General features: G+C 42.3%; 2 protein-coding genes across 6 annotated transcripts; both read right to left on the bottom strand.

Moving 5' to 3' along the window:
- Positions 1–3,026: 3,026 nt before the first annotated feature.
- On the bottom strand, positions 3,027–7,562 carry LOC133907096 (pentatricopeptide repeat-containing protein At3g54980, mitochondrial-like). Of its 3 annotated transcripts, none has more exons than XR_009907929.1 (2): positions 4,816–7,562; positions 3,027–3,250 (listed from the first exon to the last, which is right to left on the bottom strand). XR_009907929.1 is itself a non-coding variant. In XM_062349122.1 (1 exon), the coding sequence occupies exon 1, from the start codon at positions 7,349–7,351 to the stop codon at positions 4,931–4,933; it is 2,421 nt and encodes an 806-aa protein (XP_062205106.1). In that variant the 5' UTR covers positions 7,352–7,562; the 3' UTR covers positions 4,759–4,930. The 3 variants fall into 3 exon arrangements, 1 of the variants encoding a protein (XP_062205106.1); XR_009907931.1 differs by lacking the exon at positions 3,027–3,250 and adding an exon at positions 4,237–4,453; XM_062349122.1 differs by lacking the exon at positions 3,027–3,250 and having other exon boundaries at positions 4,759–7,562.
- Positions 7,563–7,785: 223 nt separating this feature from the next.
- LOC133907109 (tRNA (cytosine(38)-C(5))-methyltransferase 2) lies at positions 7,786–12,657 on the bottom strand. Of its 3 annotated transcripts, XR_009907932.1 has the most exons (12): positions 12,486–12,656; positions 12,279–12,389; positions 11,401–11,494; positions 11,203–11,321; positions 10,990–11,112; positions 10,691–10,853; positions 10,463–10,555; positions 8,876–8,970; positions 8,670–8,750; positions 8,524–8,588; positions 8,161–8,337; positions 7,786–8,021 (listed from the first exon to the last, which is right to left on the bottom strand). XR_009907932.1 is itself a non-coding variant. In XM_062349149.1 (11 exons), exons 1-11 carry the CDS (start codon positions 12,540–12,542, stop codon positions 8,262–8,264), a joined length of 1,065 nt encoding a protein of 354 aa, XP_062205133.1. In that variant the 5' UTR covers positions 12,543–12,657; the 3' UTR covers positions 7,786–8,261. The 3 variants fall into 3 exon arrangements, 2 of the variants coding, with proteins under 2 accessions (XP_062205133.1, XP_062205121.1); XM_062349149.1 differs by having other exon boundaries at positions 7,786–8,337; positions 8,670–8,738; positions 12,486–12,657; XM_062349137.1 differs by having other exon boundaries at positions 7,786–8,337.
- Between the last annotated feature and the right edge of the window lie 2,960 nt (positions 12,658–15,617).

Raw genomic sequence — 15,617 nt, forward strand, 5'->3', positions numbered from 1 at the left:
TTAAGTATTAATATATATAATTAGTGATGAATAGTGACATAAGTTATAATTGATTATAATTAGTAAATATTAGTACTGCTAACTAGAATAATTTGTTAATAATTATAATTATATAAGTATCATATTATAAAGAATTAAATTATAAATAGATATAGTGCCTATCTTTTTAGCAACTAAATACATTCATACGTTCATCTCATATATCCAATCAAACACTCTCATGTTTTCATATATCAAACCAAACATACTCACTTGTAATATGTCATCCAGGATCATACCGTTCATTCAGAACGATGGCATCTCATTTAACTTCATATAGCAAACTAAACACTCCCAAAGTGGAGGAGAAAAATCCAAATCTGGATCAAAGCTCAAAATCTTGGGTTAGAAGTTTTGATTTCACGAATGAGAAAGTGGAATAATCCAATCGAAATCTCGAATTCCAGATCAACGCTTTCATATCGAATGTTCCAATTGAAAACAAAATTTGAGAAGTTGATCTTCCCCAACCGGAAATTGAATTTCTACTTGAAAGTACTTGACTTTGACATTTGAAAGGGTGATTTTGACGGTTGAAAAGTCTGAAAATACAATGCCAAAGTTCATTTTCATGTTCATTTTTTTTTTGAGAGTGGTGACAGTGACACATCCAACTAGTCGCAACCAATTGACCGACGGCATTTGAACTTGTACTGGTGACTTAGAAAGGCTAAAGCAGTAGCTTTGTGATGGAGGAGGTATATATTTGCTATTTGCAAAAAAAAAAAACACGCATTAGAAGTTCTTTTTTAATTTTATTTGGATAGTATGGTATCAATTACAGAACGCGTGTTCGGCGCGACGGTAGCACGGGGGATTTTCCCCATATCGCTTGGATGAGTTTGGCTTAAGCTAAGGTAGACTTGTGCGCGTTAAGTGGTACTATGCGTTTCCGTGTACTTGAGGCTTCGAGTCTTTTTAATCCCTTTCTAGTTTGTGTATGGACATACCTGTATAAATGTACATGTGATATGCGTCTGTATGTATTCGTCCAGATATATCCTCTCAAAAAAGGCATGGTGTCAATAAAGTACACAATTATGGGCTTATGGAGGAGACATTTAATACGTGTGTACAAATCGGTCAAAAGGAGCGTGCGCATAGAAAAAAAAAAAACTGCGAGAGCAAAAATTCAAATCCGAATCATCCAATGGTGCACTGAAGGGACTTCATCTGTTTGAGTCTAGGGAGCAGTCTACTTGGCAAATCAACTATCAGTTCTTGTTGCTCTATTCTGACTAGCATTTGCACTTCATAACACATTTCTTCTTTATTAACCTAGCTTCTTCCCTAATGTAAATGCCGGAACAGTTTCTATTTTCTAAAAAATGTGATGACCAATGAATCCTCAAACTAGAACTAGCCATGAAGATGGTAAAATATAAGATTTAATTTACTAGCCAAGACGAAGATATATAACAGCTTTTTGAGTCCTTATTGACCCCTCAAGAACATGATCAAGACATTGCCTCCTCCTCAGATTTCACTTCTTCTCCTCCTCAGATTTCACTTCTTAACTCCCTCCTCTTTGTTCGTGAGCCCTGTCTATCGGATCCGAATCCTCCGTCCCGGTCATCATGTCTGACCCGTTTCAGCTGGACGCATATCCACTCTTCTGTGGTATTAACCTGACAGGTGGCACCATCTTGTGACCACTCCCCTTCTCTACCATGACACCAGCCTCTGTCATGAATGCATATCGGTGAGATGGGTATAAGTGTCAGTTTGTTAGAACTCCGGTTCCAAAAATATTTAGAGTTGGTTATTTTTAGTTTTAGAAATTTTTAGAGTTTGAGCTGTGAATAGATTAAAAGTCTTTTGTTGCAATATGTTATTCTTAATTAGACTAAAAATAGATATTTAAATCACTTTATTTTATCCTATAAATTTCAAATTCTATATAGGTCTCGAAGCTAAAGTTATATCAAACAAGTCTAGGTATCAAATAAAATGTAGAGTGACTATGAAATAAATAAGCACGTGTGCATTCCACGTTAAATTTCTGGAGAAATGATCTGTTCGGAATGGAGAAATGTTGTTTAGATGAGAGGCATTTGTATATTCATTCCTAACACGACCTGAGTCTGAATTTGTATGTAATGGAGTATGAGCATCCTAATCCAAATCAAATGAGCAGAGGACATGGGTCCTGCCAGTCAGATCCTGTTCCCGGACACGCCTGGATTCGTACCGGGGACGTCGGAGGTGTGACACGCCACACGTGGGTCCTACTTGTCAGTGCAGCTGACACATGGGTCCTGCCAGTCAGATCCTGTTCCCGGACCGGTGTTTCATAAGCCCCTACGGGTTGGCTGGCTCATTGATACGCATGCAAGCGATTCCTACTGCAGTTTGCAAAAATTCTATAGTGCAGGCAATGTATGTTTTACAATGAGAGGTTTAGACATGTAGTGCATGCTTAGATCGCGTTTAAGTTTGTTAGGTTTAAGATTGGTCACATTATAGATTCTTAAATAACTGTTTGCTATAGTAAACTTATTTTATTTTTCTCCTGATCTATACATTATACACTCTGTTTTTTGATTAAATTTATCATACTTGTGTCTGAGAATTTATTAGCCACATTTATCTAATCTTAGACGTGATAAATTGAGATACGATCCAAACAAGTTCTTAGTACAATTTACATTTCTTTCACTTATTTGAATCATACAACCACACAAGGTTGGGTAACATATCGATGAAATATTTGGATATTGATATGCTCGGAAGTCGGGGACTGGATCCCAGTTCACATACAGAAGCTCCTTCGTTTATTCTGCTGACAGCAAGTCTTGATCAGCAGTGGCACTATATATAGTGACAAGAAACACTTCGTCTGAGACCAGAGCAAAATGATATCCAGGATGTCAGAAGTTCCCAGATGGCCCTGCCTGTTTGGTTTAACATATGCTGGTTTTTACTATTTAGAAGTAGAAAGCTGAATCAAACAATTCGTTTCTTAAAATTGCTTATGAAAAGTAAAAACTAGCAAAAACTATTATTATTACTAAAAGTCAGAAGGTGATCTAGAAGAGCTTTTATAGCTTTTTTGAGAAATGATGTTCCTAGGTGTATTGCATCTCACCTTGAATATTTTGCTGCCGTGCGCTTCGAGGAAAACAGAACGCATTTCAGCAACAAAGCAAAGGCTGTACCCAGCAGGCATGATCTTCTTCGTGAAACAGGTGCGCAGGACGCCATTAGGGTTCTGCATCACGTGAATCAAATGGAAGGAAAATGTTAGCTACACATGTTCTATAGCAGGCCGAGTAAAATATAAGCATTGTGTTCTTTTTACAGGGGACTTTCAGCGTTGGCAAGCTAGTAGTAAAGTAGTAGTATTTTATCATGCCAGTTATCTAGGTCAACAGAAATAATGCCATGAGCTACCAGAAGAGGCTGGAATGACCTCTTTGGAATAAATGGTTCCAGTGATCGTATAAAACAGTCGTTTGAATTCCTTCTACATTGGAGTTGGATTTATGTTTCAAACTCTTTTTCACGGTCCTGGCTGAGCCGGGTTTGAACCCAGCCGCTAAAACAGCACGCTGGTCGTGTTATGCCCAGTAAGCGAATCCTTTTTTTTCCTCTTTCTTTCAATGCATGCTTGGGGAAAATACTACCTTTTTGGGGGAAACAAATTTGGCTTTTGTTTACCCCCTGGACTAGAACCTCCATCTTCCGAGCACGGATGTGCCAACTTCCCCACTGGGCAGGTTCAAAGTACCCTATCCTAGCCCAGTGGAGCATCGAGAAATTACAGATGCCTAGGGAAACGGGTCCATCCCTAACGAAGTATTACTTTTCTGCCAAGTCTAATCTAGTTGATCTATCATAGAATCATCAAGTAGAAAGTCCAAAAACGCTTCAACAAATCACCCTCATTTTCAAAAACACGCCCACTAGTCTATATGTTTCAATTACCCACCTAGAAATTCACTCTTCTTTTATTTCTCCACCTCCACCCACCGTTGGCCCCAGTTGCCTCCCCGCCAGCCACCGCACTGCCCTCCCCCGCCGCACCGCGCTGCTCCTCCCTGATTTGCCGCCCCTCCCTGCAGCGCGGCGTTCATGTGCCCTACGCTGCCATGGCCCGCCACCAGCCTCTACGCCTCCGCACCGCTCCTCCCTATTACGGGGAAGGGCAGTGCGGTGGCCAATGGTTGGCCGACTGAGGCTGGCGGTGGGTGGAGGTAGGGAAATAAAAGAAGAGTGAACTGGGTAATTGAAATATATAGATTTGTGGAGGTGTTTTTGAAAATGAGGATGATTTGTGAGAGTGTTTTTGGATTTTCCCCCCATCATCAATCACTACGGGTCGTCGTCTCTACGAGGTCTGCCAATACTGGCATTGGCCTGATCCAATAAGTGCAACCATAATAAGATCAACCACTGCAATGGAAAAAAAACCCTGCATGTATCAAATAGATTGAAATGTCAAGGTCATGGATAACAAAACCAAGTATTATTTGATAGGGCACGTATTGACCGTTCAAAGTGGGATCCAATCAAAAGTCACAACTGCCAGAGGTGTTAGAACTTAGAATAGGAGCATGGTACACAAAACTATCAGTTACAAATTGCAACTTACAACCAAGGCCTGAACCTGAAGGTTTTGGCTAAATTTAAACAGTAGTACTGGAAAGCGAAACTATGACGCATAAAAAGCAAATGAAAGGATGGAAGGGAAATTATCATAAAGCATCAACAGTGATGTAGAAGACAGATAATAAAAACATCAAATATTCGTCAACGTTCATGTCCTGATATTACCTTTGCTTCAATCTGGTCTTGTCAAAAAATCACTTTATTTACATCACAAGTTTCCCATATAAACCATGCCATATGACGGAAACTTCAATCTGCTCAAGACTCAAACTAAGGTTCTTCATTCTTGACTGGTGGAACTTAAAATAGGATTTTCTGCATCAGCAGGACTGTCAGCTTCCAAAAATTTCTTGCTAACTAGTATATCATATGTAGTGTCATCAGGCATGATTCCCCTGTCAAGCATTTCATCATGCAATCGGAATGCCTCTTGCAGTTTACCATCACGAAGATATGCATTTATCAGCATGTTATAAATAAAAATATTTGGGCGCACATCTAATCTACTCATCTCATCCAATAACTTCTTAGCACCATCGATGTCTCCACTGCGGCAAAGGCCGTGTGTTAATGCTGTGAAAGTTTTATCATCGGGAATATTGCCTTTGGCCAACATCTCTGAGTACAGTTCCAAAGCAAAGGCTACATTGCCAGCTTTTGAGAACCCATCGATTAAGGTTGTGTAGGTTTCTGTATCAACAACAATTCCTTCTTTGATCATGCTATAATAGAACTTGGAAGCTTTTTCCATCATTTTCAATTTCTTGTACCCTGTAATAAAACTATTGTAGACAGTAACATCTAGTGTTAAACCATCTTTCAGCAGAAGAACAAGAAATTGAAGTGCGTGAGACATATTCCCCTGTTGGCTAAACCCATTTATGAAAGCATTGTATGCAGCAATGTCAGGTTGAAGGCCTTTGCGCCTCAGATCATTTAGCAGCTTCAGTGCCAGATCACAGCAGTTGGTTCGACAATAACCATCAATAAAACTGGTATATGTTACTATGTTGGGGGGTATACCTTTCCCACACATCTGCTGATACATAGCGAATGCTGACCCCATCATACCAGCTTTCACAAATCCATTGATTATACTATTGTATGTCATTGTGCTTGGAACAAAACCTTCGCTTATAAATCTCTTCAACATTTCATCAACTTCACAAACACGGCCGACCATGCAAAGGCCATTTATGAGAATGTTATATGTATACTCATTGCAAGAAATTCCATTCTGATGCATTTCATCAATGAGGGCATAGGCCTTGTCAAAAGCCTTCTTATTGATGTACCCTTTCATTAGAGTTGTGTAAGTGACATCATTAGGTTTGAATCCCTTATCAGGCATCTCAGAGTATAACTTGAGTGCTTCATCCATGTTCCCCTTCTCGCAATAACCCAGCAGCAAGCTGTGGTATGTCACAATAGATGGCTTCACTCCTGCTTCCTTCATCTTTTCCCATAAGTTAAGTGCCTTGCGGAGTTTGTGATGCTTACAGAGCCAATGAATTAGAGAATTGTATGTGTACACATCGGGTACCCCAGTATCAACCATTCCCTCAAACAAGCTGATGGCATCCTCCCACCTTTTGTCTTTCAAGAGGCCTTTAATCACCAAATTGAACTCAAATGCGCTCGACAACAATCCCCGCTCTATCATCTTGCGGCATAGCTCATATGCCTTATCTGTCATCCCCTCAGCATCACAACCTCTGATCAGCACCCCATATGTCACAATGGTTGGAGCCAAACCATCTCTAACAGCCTCATCAAACAAATCCAGCGCTTTCCCAACTTCACCATGCAAGCAATACCCATGCATCAACGTTGTGGCAAGAATCACATCCATCTTCTTCCCAGCAGCCAGCATCACATCCTTCACCTGCAGTGCCTCTTCCATCCTCCCCGCCTTCACGAGCACATCCACCACAGAGTTGTACGTCAAGTCCCACGGCCCAAATCCCGCCTCCTTCATCTCCCCCAGGACCCGCAGCGCATGGTCCGCCTCACGCAGCTTGCACAGGGCCGCGATCAAGAGGGCATACACACGCTCGTCGGGCTTGATCCCGGCGCCCACCATTTCGTCGAACAGCCTGACCGCGTCCTCGTGCATCCCTTCCTTGAAGCAGGCCCGCATCACGACGTCGTACATCATCGCGTCTGCGTAGTAACCCTTGCCCAGCATCTCGTCGAACAGCGCGAGCGCGTCCGCGGCCGACGCGCGCCGCGCCATGGCGACGAGCAGGTCGGTGCGTGACTTGGCGTCCGGGACGACGCCGCGGGAGACCATGCGCGCGTAGGCCGCGGCGCCAGCGCAGTCGGCGCCGGCGCGGGAGAGGCAGGCGAGGAGGTAGCTGAGGAGCGCGGGCGCCGCCGGGGAGCCTGCGTCCGCGGCGGAAAGGACGGCGTCGACGAGCGCGTCAGGTGGGAATCGCGCGTCCAGGGCGGCGGACCGGAGGAGCGAGAAGGCGCGGGGGTGGGTGGGCGAGGAGGCGAGGAGCGCGCGTAGGGAGGAGGCGAGGCCATTGGCGACGCCCGTGGCGCGGGCGGCGGCGGGTCTGGAGAAGTGGGCGGAGAGGGGCTCGGCGGGCTGCGGCGGCGGGTCCGGAGAGGAAGGTGCCGTGGTGCCGGCGGCGGCGCATAGGCGGCGCCGTGGGAACGGCGACGAGGAGGCGGCGCGGAGCCGAAGCGGGCGCATGGTGTCGCGGAAGGGTTTCAGGGTTTGGATGGAACCGGGGAAGAAGCAGGGGAATACTCTGCTTGCCACTCGCAATGCTTTTTTCTTGTTCCGTCTCTCAGAATCACCGGAATTTTCTTGGATTCCAGTAAAAAATGAACTTCTTCAGTTAAACTTTTTTACGAACCCCGAACTCTTCTAAATTCCTACAAAATTTGAACTGCTTCATGTGAAATTTCGCGAATATGACCTGCTGCCGTGTGCAGCATCGCCAGATCGCCATTCCAAGTCAGAGCGCGGCAGTGAGCTGCTTCTGTACAGCAGGGAGCATGAGATGCAATGCAATTCCCTTGCTACATTCCGTTGCAGAATATATTATTGCTGAGCTATTGGTTGACAGTACGGGACATCGATGATAATGCATAATGAAAGTCAGGCCTTGCAGAGAACTTACGGAAGACAAAAGTTGATTTGCTCGATTTGCCACTGCTTACAGGGTTGAAGGAAAATTCCTTAAGTTGAGACCCACACTCATTACAATAACATTATCAAGGTACACACATCACTCACTGGGTCACGAGTTACAATTCCATCATTCATTCAACATGACAACATATGCCTGCGAGGAAGTACTAGATGCAGAAACAGCCTCCCTCCTCTTCCATAGTAGACCAAACCAAAGTCCCGAAACCTGCAACGTGAAAACCATTCGCTGATTCGAACGAGCTTGGTCGTACCAAAGCAATCAGGTTCAGAAGGTGGGGAACTGGAGACCAACACATTTAAACCCAAAAAGAAGTGCAGAAGAACATATCATACTTGACACCAACCTTGCTTAAAAGTTAGGCATGACAAAATTTTTACCAACAGCAGAAAGCAGGCCAAGGTGTTTGTGTCAGGTTAATGTCACCAGATGGCTGACCAAGCTTCGCTATGCCTCAGCAAACAGGTAGCGCAACAAAGGACCCACAACTGCTACGCTAAGACTATTACCCATCATAGCATACCTGCAAAATGATGATTTCTCAAGTTATCTGGCACGTAGCAATTACAAATCATTCAGATAGTAGTGATTTTCTTATTTCTAATAAGACGAATAGTGTTATCGTTCATGTTATTATATGGATATCAGTTCAAATGTTCCTGAAGTTCACTGAATTAAATCAGAAATGTGGAGTGGAACTGAAACTCACTGTTGCCTAAGGCCTATGTGATCAGGAAAGTTGAAACTTGAAGGGAACGAATGCAAATTCGCGACCTGAAAAATCATATGAACAGCTCATGTAAATGATAGCGAACGGAAGGATGTAAATATATGAAGTGTAAAAAAAGCAGCTACCTCTTGAGGGGTGAAAAATCGTAGGCCCAACTCCTTCAGGGAAGAAATTTCAAGCTTCTGTTCAGGAACCTGTTTGAGGTTCTAGTATTCGATGTAGGTTATCATAAAATGTCATGACTCATGAGAATTAAGACTTGGAGGCAACACCGGAGGATGTGTAAATGAGGGAAACCTAAACAAAAATAGAAGACTAGAATGAGCCTTACTTCAGATGTTGCCAACAAGGAGCCTGTCCCCTTCACATAGCGGTAATAGCTTTTAGTGAAACAGCAGCACCGCTTTGATTCAGGGTATACAATATCTTGCTAATAGTCAAGGACTCACCGCAATACCACGTCAATCATTACTAGAAACTAATTGTAAACTGTAAAGCATCAATGAAAATTACACAAAAAAACCTCCATTACAAGACTATCAAAAACAAATTAAGGGTGTGTTTGGTAGGGATTCAGATTCTCCTAGAAACGTTTCGGTTCCAGATTATCTCTGGAAATGTTTCTCTGATAAATCTAAATCACTTCTGGATTTATGGTGCATTTGGTAGAGATCCAGATTGTCCTAGAAACGTTTCCGGAGGGAATCTGGATCCGAAAACGTTTCTTTGGTGAATCAAAATCACCTCTGAAAACCGTTTAGCGAGATGTCTGAATTCAGATTCTTGAAAGAGAGGATGGTGGTGCAATTGACCACTTTGCCTTTTGCTGATATGTTGTTTTTTAGTTTTTTTTTTGCAATAACAACAATTGACATACATATACATCATGAGCATCATCTCCGATCTTTTTTTTTTATCAATTGTTGCATGCATTTGAATTTAATTGGAATTGATCAAATTTATGAAAAATGAGGCCATGTGAAGAAACTTGAAATTTCACTATATAACTTAGAGATGGAGCTAATTTTAGAAATTAGTCCATTAATTAAGATGAAACAGGGAACAGCTTCTATCTAACAAAGACTATATTGACGAATTTTTACTAATTTTTGGGAATCATTTTAAAGATCTAAAAATTCATGGAAGGTGCAAAAACAGTCAACTTGAATGAATTTTAATTTGAATTTTGTTCATGATTTTTAAGTGCAACCAGTTAAAATGGGTTGCTTATGGATCATAGAACCTACACAAAAATTAGTAGATTTTTTAGAGCCTTTTAGAAGGTCTAAACCTATAGGGAAAAGAGACTGAAAATATGGATCTTTGAAGCATCTTGTTAGCTGGGAACCGAAGCTGTAGATAATTTCAAAATCCATCGGTCAACAATAACTTAGAGCTGGAGATAATTTTAGAAATTAGTCCATTAATTAAGATGAATATTGGCGAATTTTTCCTAATTTTTGGGAATCCTTTTAAAGCTCTAAAAATTCATGGAATGTGCAAAAACAGTCAACTTTAATGAATTTTAATTTGAATTATGTTCAGGCTTTTTAAGTGCAACTAGTTAAAATAGGTTGCTTATGGATTATAGAACCTACACAAAAATTGGTAGATTTTTTGAAGCCTTTGAGAGGGTCTAAATCTATAGGGAAAAGAGATTGAAGATATGGATTTTTGAGACATCTTGTAAGTTGTAATAGCTAGGAACGGAAGGGCCAAATCAGGTGAAACTGCCTTGGGGGCGTTTCTTGGTTCCAGGCCACAATCGAAGAAACGTTTCGACTGTTTCATGCAGAATAGCCCTGCTTGTTTTGCCGTTTGGTATGGATTCTTGAGAATCGGTGGAGAAACGTTTCAGATCCATGTTGCCAAATGGGCCCTAAGAAGGTGATTCAGTATAAGGAAGAATTAAGGATACCCATAGCATTCCCCCACCGTTCAATCAAGTTTAGTGGGACTCTGTAATCTTGCAAAACTGTTTCTCTTGGCATGCCTCCATCAGCCTCCTTAACTACATAAAATAACAGAGTCCTTACTCAATAGAACTAAATTGGTGAACCAGTTTCTTCAAAACATCCTGTCAATTCAAAAATAAACATATGCCTCAACTTACTGTCGAAGGTGGTAAGTGAACAATTCTACTTACCAAGAAACTCTCTTATAGGTTTACATACTAGCTCCAGCTCTTCTTCACCCTGATCATAGCTGCTCTGTGATGTACTGTTCAATCTCAGGCTTAGCCAATAAGGTGTCCGGAGCAATTTGTTGTTGACCGATGGATTTTGAAAACACATAGGTTCTCGTTTCGCCTGTAGATACAAGTATTGCCACGTAGGTACAGAATTTCTCAGCAAACTCCAGTGATTTTGAAGTGGCATTGAAGAATAAGAGCTGTCAGAATGCTGTGACACGACCTAGACAGGCCAAGATACTCAAAGTTCTTACCAAACAAAAGTAGCGAGGTCTAGAATATGGGACACCAAACTGTAGGGGGCTTAGAATGAATTCTTGTGTATTAAAATTTAGACTTGAAAGGACCTCCAGCAACTGGTCATGTGTATCAGACACCTGACATAAACGAATAAGACAGACTCATCCAGATCCAATGTTGAAATATTACGGTCAAAAACTAATCTTCAAAGAAAAACTTAAACCAACCTCAAATCCGACTACATTTTCCACAAACAACATTTGTGGAGGATAGCTCATGTTTTGCATGAGGTTAAGAATCTTGATGAACGAAAATGCACGAGCATCAGTTGAATGCTTTTGAAGTCCTACATGATGGTTCATCCATCAACAAAACATGCAAAAAGGAGCAGATAGAGGTACATTAAAGCTATTCGAGAAGGGAACCTTGTCGTGTGTATGGCTGGCATGGAGGAGAAAGAAGCCATGCATGTGCCTTGTATTTGTCTAGGTCGATAGCAGTGAGTGTTTGAATGTTTCCCTGTAGTTGGAAAATGATGCATATAATTCAGCTAATTAAATTATCAGAGAACTGGTCAACCAATTCATGAAACCAACCAAAAAATGACCTTAAAACTAGCACAAGAGTAGAATGACAAGATCCTTCTGGAAGGCAGGTACATAAGCAAGGTGCATAACTAAACAAAAATGAGAAAGACAAATGACCACTCTTCTCTTCCAAAGTTGATGAAGTTTGCCCTAATTTAGCTAGTAAAGAGATACTTGAAAGAATAGAGTATACCCAGAGAGTTATCCTTGGATAAGAGCACGTGAAAACCAACAATCCATGTGCCCGAACCATGGCCTAAGTTATCTATAGCCTTTTACTATTATTAGTATTACTAATATCATTTTACTTTTATATCATGTTTGTTGGCGGCTCTTGTTGGGTTTAATCTCTAGCCTACCCCAACTTGATTGGGACTAAAAGGCTTTGTTGCTGTTGTAAGGACAGGGAAAAGCATCCTCGATAGAACTCAGCTAGCTCATAGCCATGGTAAACTTTGTCTAATAAATGTAAACATGAGCTAACTTCTGGTCACATTATCAAGCACATATGATAAGAATTTTAATTGCATAACTGTGTTGGCGCAAGGTGCAGCCAACCTTATGAATCTTCATTGATAACTGCAATTTTTTGCCTTAGCATAACGGGCCTAGTCTAAATCTGTGCCACCCCCAAACCTGACTAAAGCAAAAATCATTTCGTCTCGATTTCAGGATTGCGAGAGCGCAGAATATTTTGGGGTCAGAGCAGAGCGCACCTGGCAAGGGCGGTGTCCGAAGTTGAGCTCGTAGACGTCGTTGGCGACGTCGTTGATGTCGAAGGCCTCCACCACCTCCGCCCGCACGCCTGACGCCATCAGCGAGTACCTCTGCGAGCACAGGACGGGAGGCGCAGAAACCCTAGCTGCCGTTAGATAGGCACCGGGGGTGAGGCGGAGGAGAGAGCACAGGGTTTCAGATAGTACCATGCCGCCGATGCCGCTGTAGAACTCGAGTACCCTCCATGGAGCTGGCGCCTCCATCGCCTCCGGTCTCCGGCGGTCGCGCGGCGGCGGCTTTGTGGAAGGCTTCTGCAGCGGAATGACCTTATGGTCAACAGTCTACGCCCCTGAATCTTAATCGCGTTCTCTTCTCAAGTTCTTCAAATTCGCACGTTTTCAGGGTTTGTCAACCCATTTTCAAGAGAAAGCTCAAGTCACTCAAATTTTATGGTTCTATAATGTTTTTTGTCAGCACACGTAGTGTTTCCAACCAAAATCACCTAATTTCAAAACAAAATCGACGAACAAAAAATTTGATAAATGAGTAGGGGTGGCAACGAGTTAGGTTGAGATCGAGTAGAGCGAGAGCGCATCTGACTCGAAATCCGAGACCTCAAACTCAATCCAGCTTCGAAACGGTTACAAGGTGCAAAACGACCCCTGACCCTAGCAGGGACCTAACAGTGTACTGCAAAGCAGTGCATGTGAGTCGAGGCCCTCGAGTGATGGTGGCGGGGTAGGTTAGGCCGTGTGGGGTGGGTTGAGGAGAAGCTAACGAGGGAACTTGAGGAACTGTCTAAATAATATTCTAATTAATCATTAGATTGATTATTTATATAATCATGACTATAATGATTAATCGAATGAGTAGTGCAAACTACTCGTGTGGCGTGCTTTTAGATGGGGCCTAAGGATATATGTTTTGTGCTCAAGATCGAAGTATATATCTTTCCAACATATAACATCATAACCAAGCTTAAGAAGAAGCGAATAATTGAAATTATATTATAAACATTAGAGTATCACCATTTATAACAATTTACAACAAAATATTAGAGAAGCTGCGCAGCAGAAAGGTAACACCTACTAACATCAAAAGCTAGGTGAAGCTATATGCCCTTAGGCTCCACCCAAAAGCACGTCACACGAGTAGTTTGTATTACTCATTCCCGCCACCTACATTGGCGGGTGTAACACGAGCTCCTTCTCACCAGCAGAATCTGAAAGAGCAGCATGAGTATGAAGGTACTCGCATGACTTAATTCATATTGGGTAGATATGTACATATAATAACCTGACTCTAAAGATTATGCATTGAGTCATTAGAAAGAAGTAGACAACAAGATTAAGTAAATTCCTATGTATAAGCAACCCTACCACCTATGTCTGAGCACCTATACTTAACAAAAAATCTTTCTACCCTGTAACTAACTACATGCACATAAATATACATGGAATCATCTCATGTGAACCAATACCATCACCAATCATGCCCAAGAAACCATACCAAACACCCTCAATTCTAAAAACTCTACAACCGATACAAATGGATAGAAGTATGCTCATGACCGAGAGTATGGCAATTCGAATTGTTCTTACACCCCGCAGAGGGTAACTTTACCCACACGATTTGAGTCCATCCTCTTGGCCCCCGAGACAATCTTTCTCATACCCGAAACTACCCACTTGCACATGCCCCTATGGCATCGGGGTTATCGCGAGGGTATCCTGGACATCTCCGCTCCCCGCCACCTTACTCCTCCTTTATTTTTCTTACGTATCATAGGGTCGCAAGGCAAGTGTTAACACGGTGTATGATACTCATCTCATTATCCGAATATGGGTGTATGAAAAGTGCTAAAACTAACGGCACCGACGGGCGGTGCTTAAACAATGCAAGCGGTCTATGACATCCGGGTTCCTCTCTCGAACTACACAGAGGAACTCCTCCAATGCAGAAGATACCCCTAACACTGTCCACATCTCGCCTCATTCTCACCTTTCATACAACCAACATCATTGTTATTGTGTTTGTAAACAATAAGTAAGGCCTAAGCTTGCAAACATTGGTTGCACTATTGCTCGACTTCTACCGATGACATATACATTGCTAAGCATTTCGAATAACTCTTAAGTTAGACATCAACAATATTATCAAGACTATAAGGATATGAATAATCAACAACTCAAGGTATAGGTAATACAATTCAATATAGGTTGTACCCATATAAACCCGACATCGACTCGCTAACCATGCATTGATACGTAAACGGCAACTTATCAGTTTAGACTCTATTCAATTCAATAAAGGTGCAATATGCTTAGATGCTTGCCTTGCTGCTCTGATGGTTGCTTGATACTCCCGGCACAACACTCACAGAACTTTGGTAGATTGGCGACGCCTTCACTCGCTTAGATCGCCGGCGTAACGCTCTTTAAACGAATCAAGAACGCATTGCATAAATAATTAAATGATGGAAAAGTGTGCATATGATGCATGTTTGCATATTAATAGAACACCGTATTTTGAAAACATTTGCAAAAGACCACCAAATGATTAGGGTTCCGAAGTTTAAAACCTCGAATAAGATAACCTAAGTGTATATAGCTTTAAGTGGATGACGGTCAGACTGGTGTTGAAGTGGTGGTCAGACCATCACCCTACAGAATGTTTTGGCGTCTGACGGTCAGACCATTGTCTAGAGGTCAAATCGGCCCTAGTAGCCGTCAGACCGTGAGACCCTGTCAGCGCCACTTTGCGAAGCCACTGCGAAGGCTCCGATGAAACCTTCAACCATGAAGGATACCAAAATGCTCTATAGGACTAATGGAGTGTTTCTAAAGTTATTTGGATAATATTCACAGAGCTAAACTCAAAATACCCCATAGATAAGCCCTATGCTAGGGTTAATCTTGGGTCTAAATAGAATGAGGATCGATTAGAGCTCAGGAACGATGAAAAAATTGTAGGGGATGTCTCACCTCAGTGTAGGGAAGCTTTCTAGCAGATTAATCTACTCCGGAGAAGCTTTGATTTGGAGATCAGGCTCCGGGGTGGTTTGAGGCTTGATGTGGATGAACGCGCATAGGAACTCCTCCGACGAAAGGGGATGAATGGGATGAGCTCGAGGAAGCCTTCAGGGAGCTCGAGGAAGTTCCCTTTGTCAATCTCCGATCTTCGTGGACATCGAGGTTGTCTCTCCCTCTCTCTTGGTGTGGGTGAAGGAGTGAGTGAGAGTGAGTGTGAGAGAGTTGACCGATTTCCTTAAGTGGAGCCTTTGCGTTGTGGTAGTCAAACCGCGAGAAGCCCACATGGCAAGCCCACTTGGCTGCCCC

Source organism: Phragmites australis, chromosome 2 (genome assembly GCF_958298935.1).
Source record: "Phragmites australis chromosome 2, lpPhrAust1.1, whole genome shotgun sequence".
NCBI classification, from domain to species: domain Eukaryota; kingdom Viridiplantae; phylum Streptophyta; class Magnoliopsida; order Poales; family Poaceae; genus Phragmites; species Phragmites australis.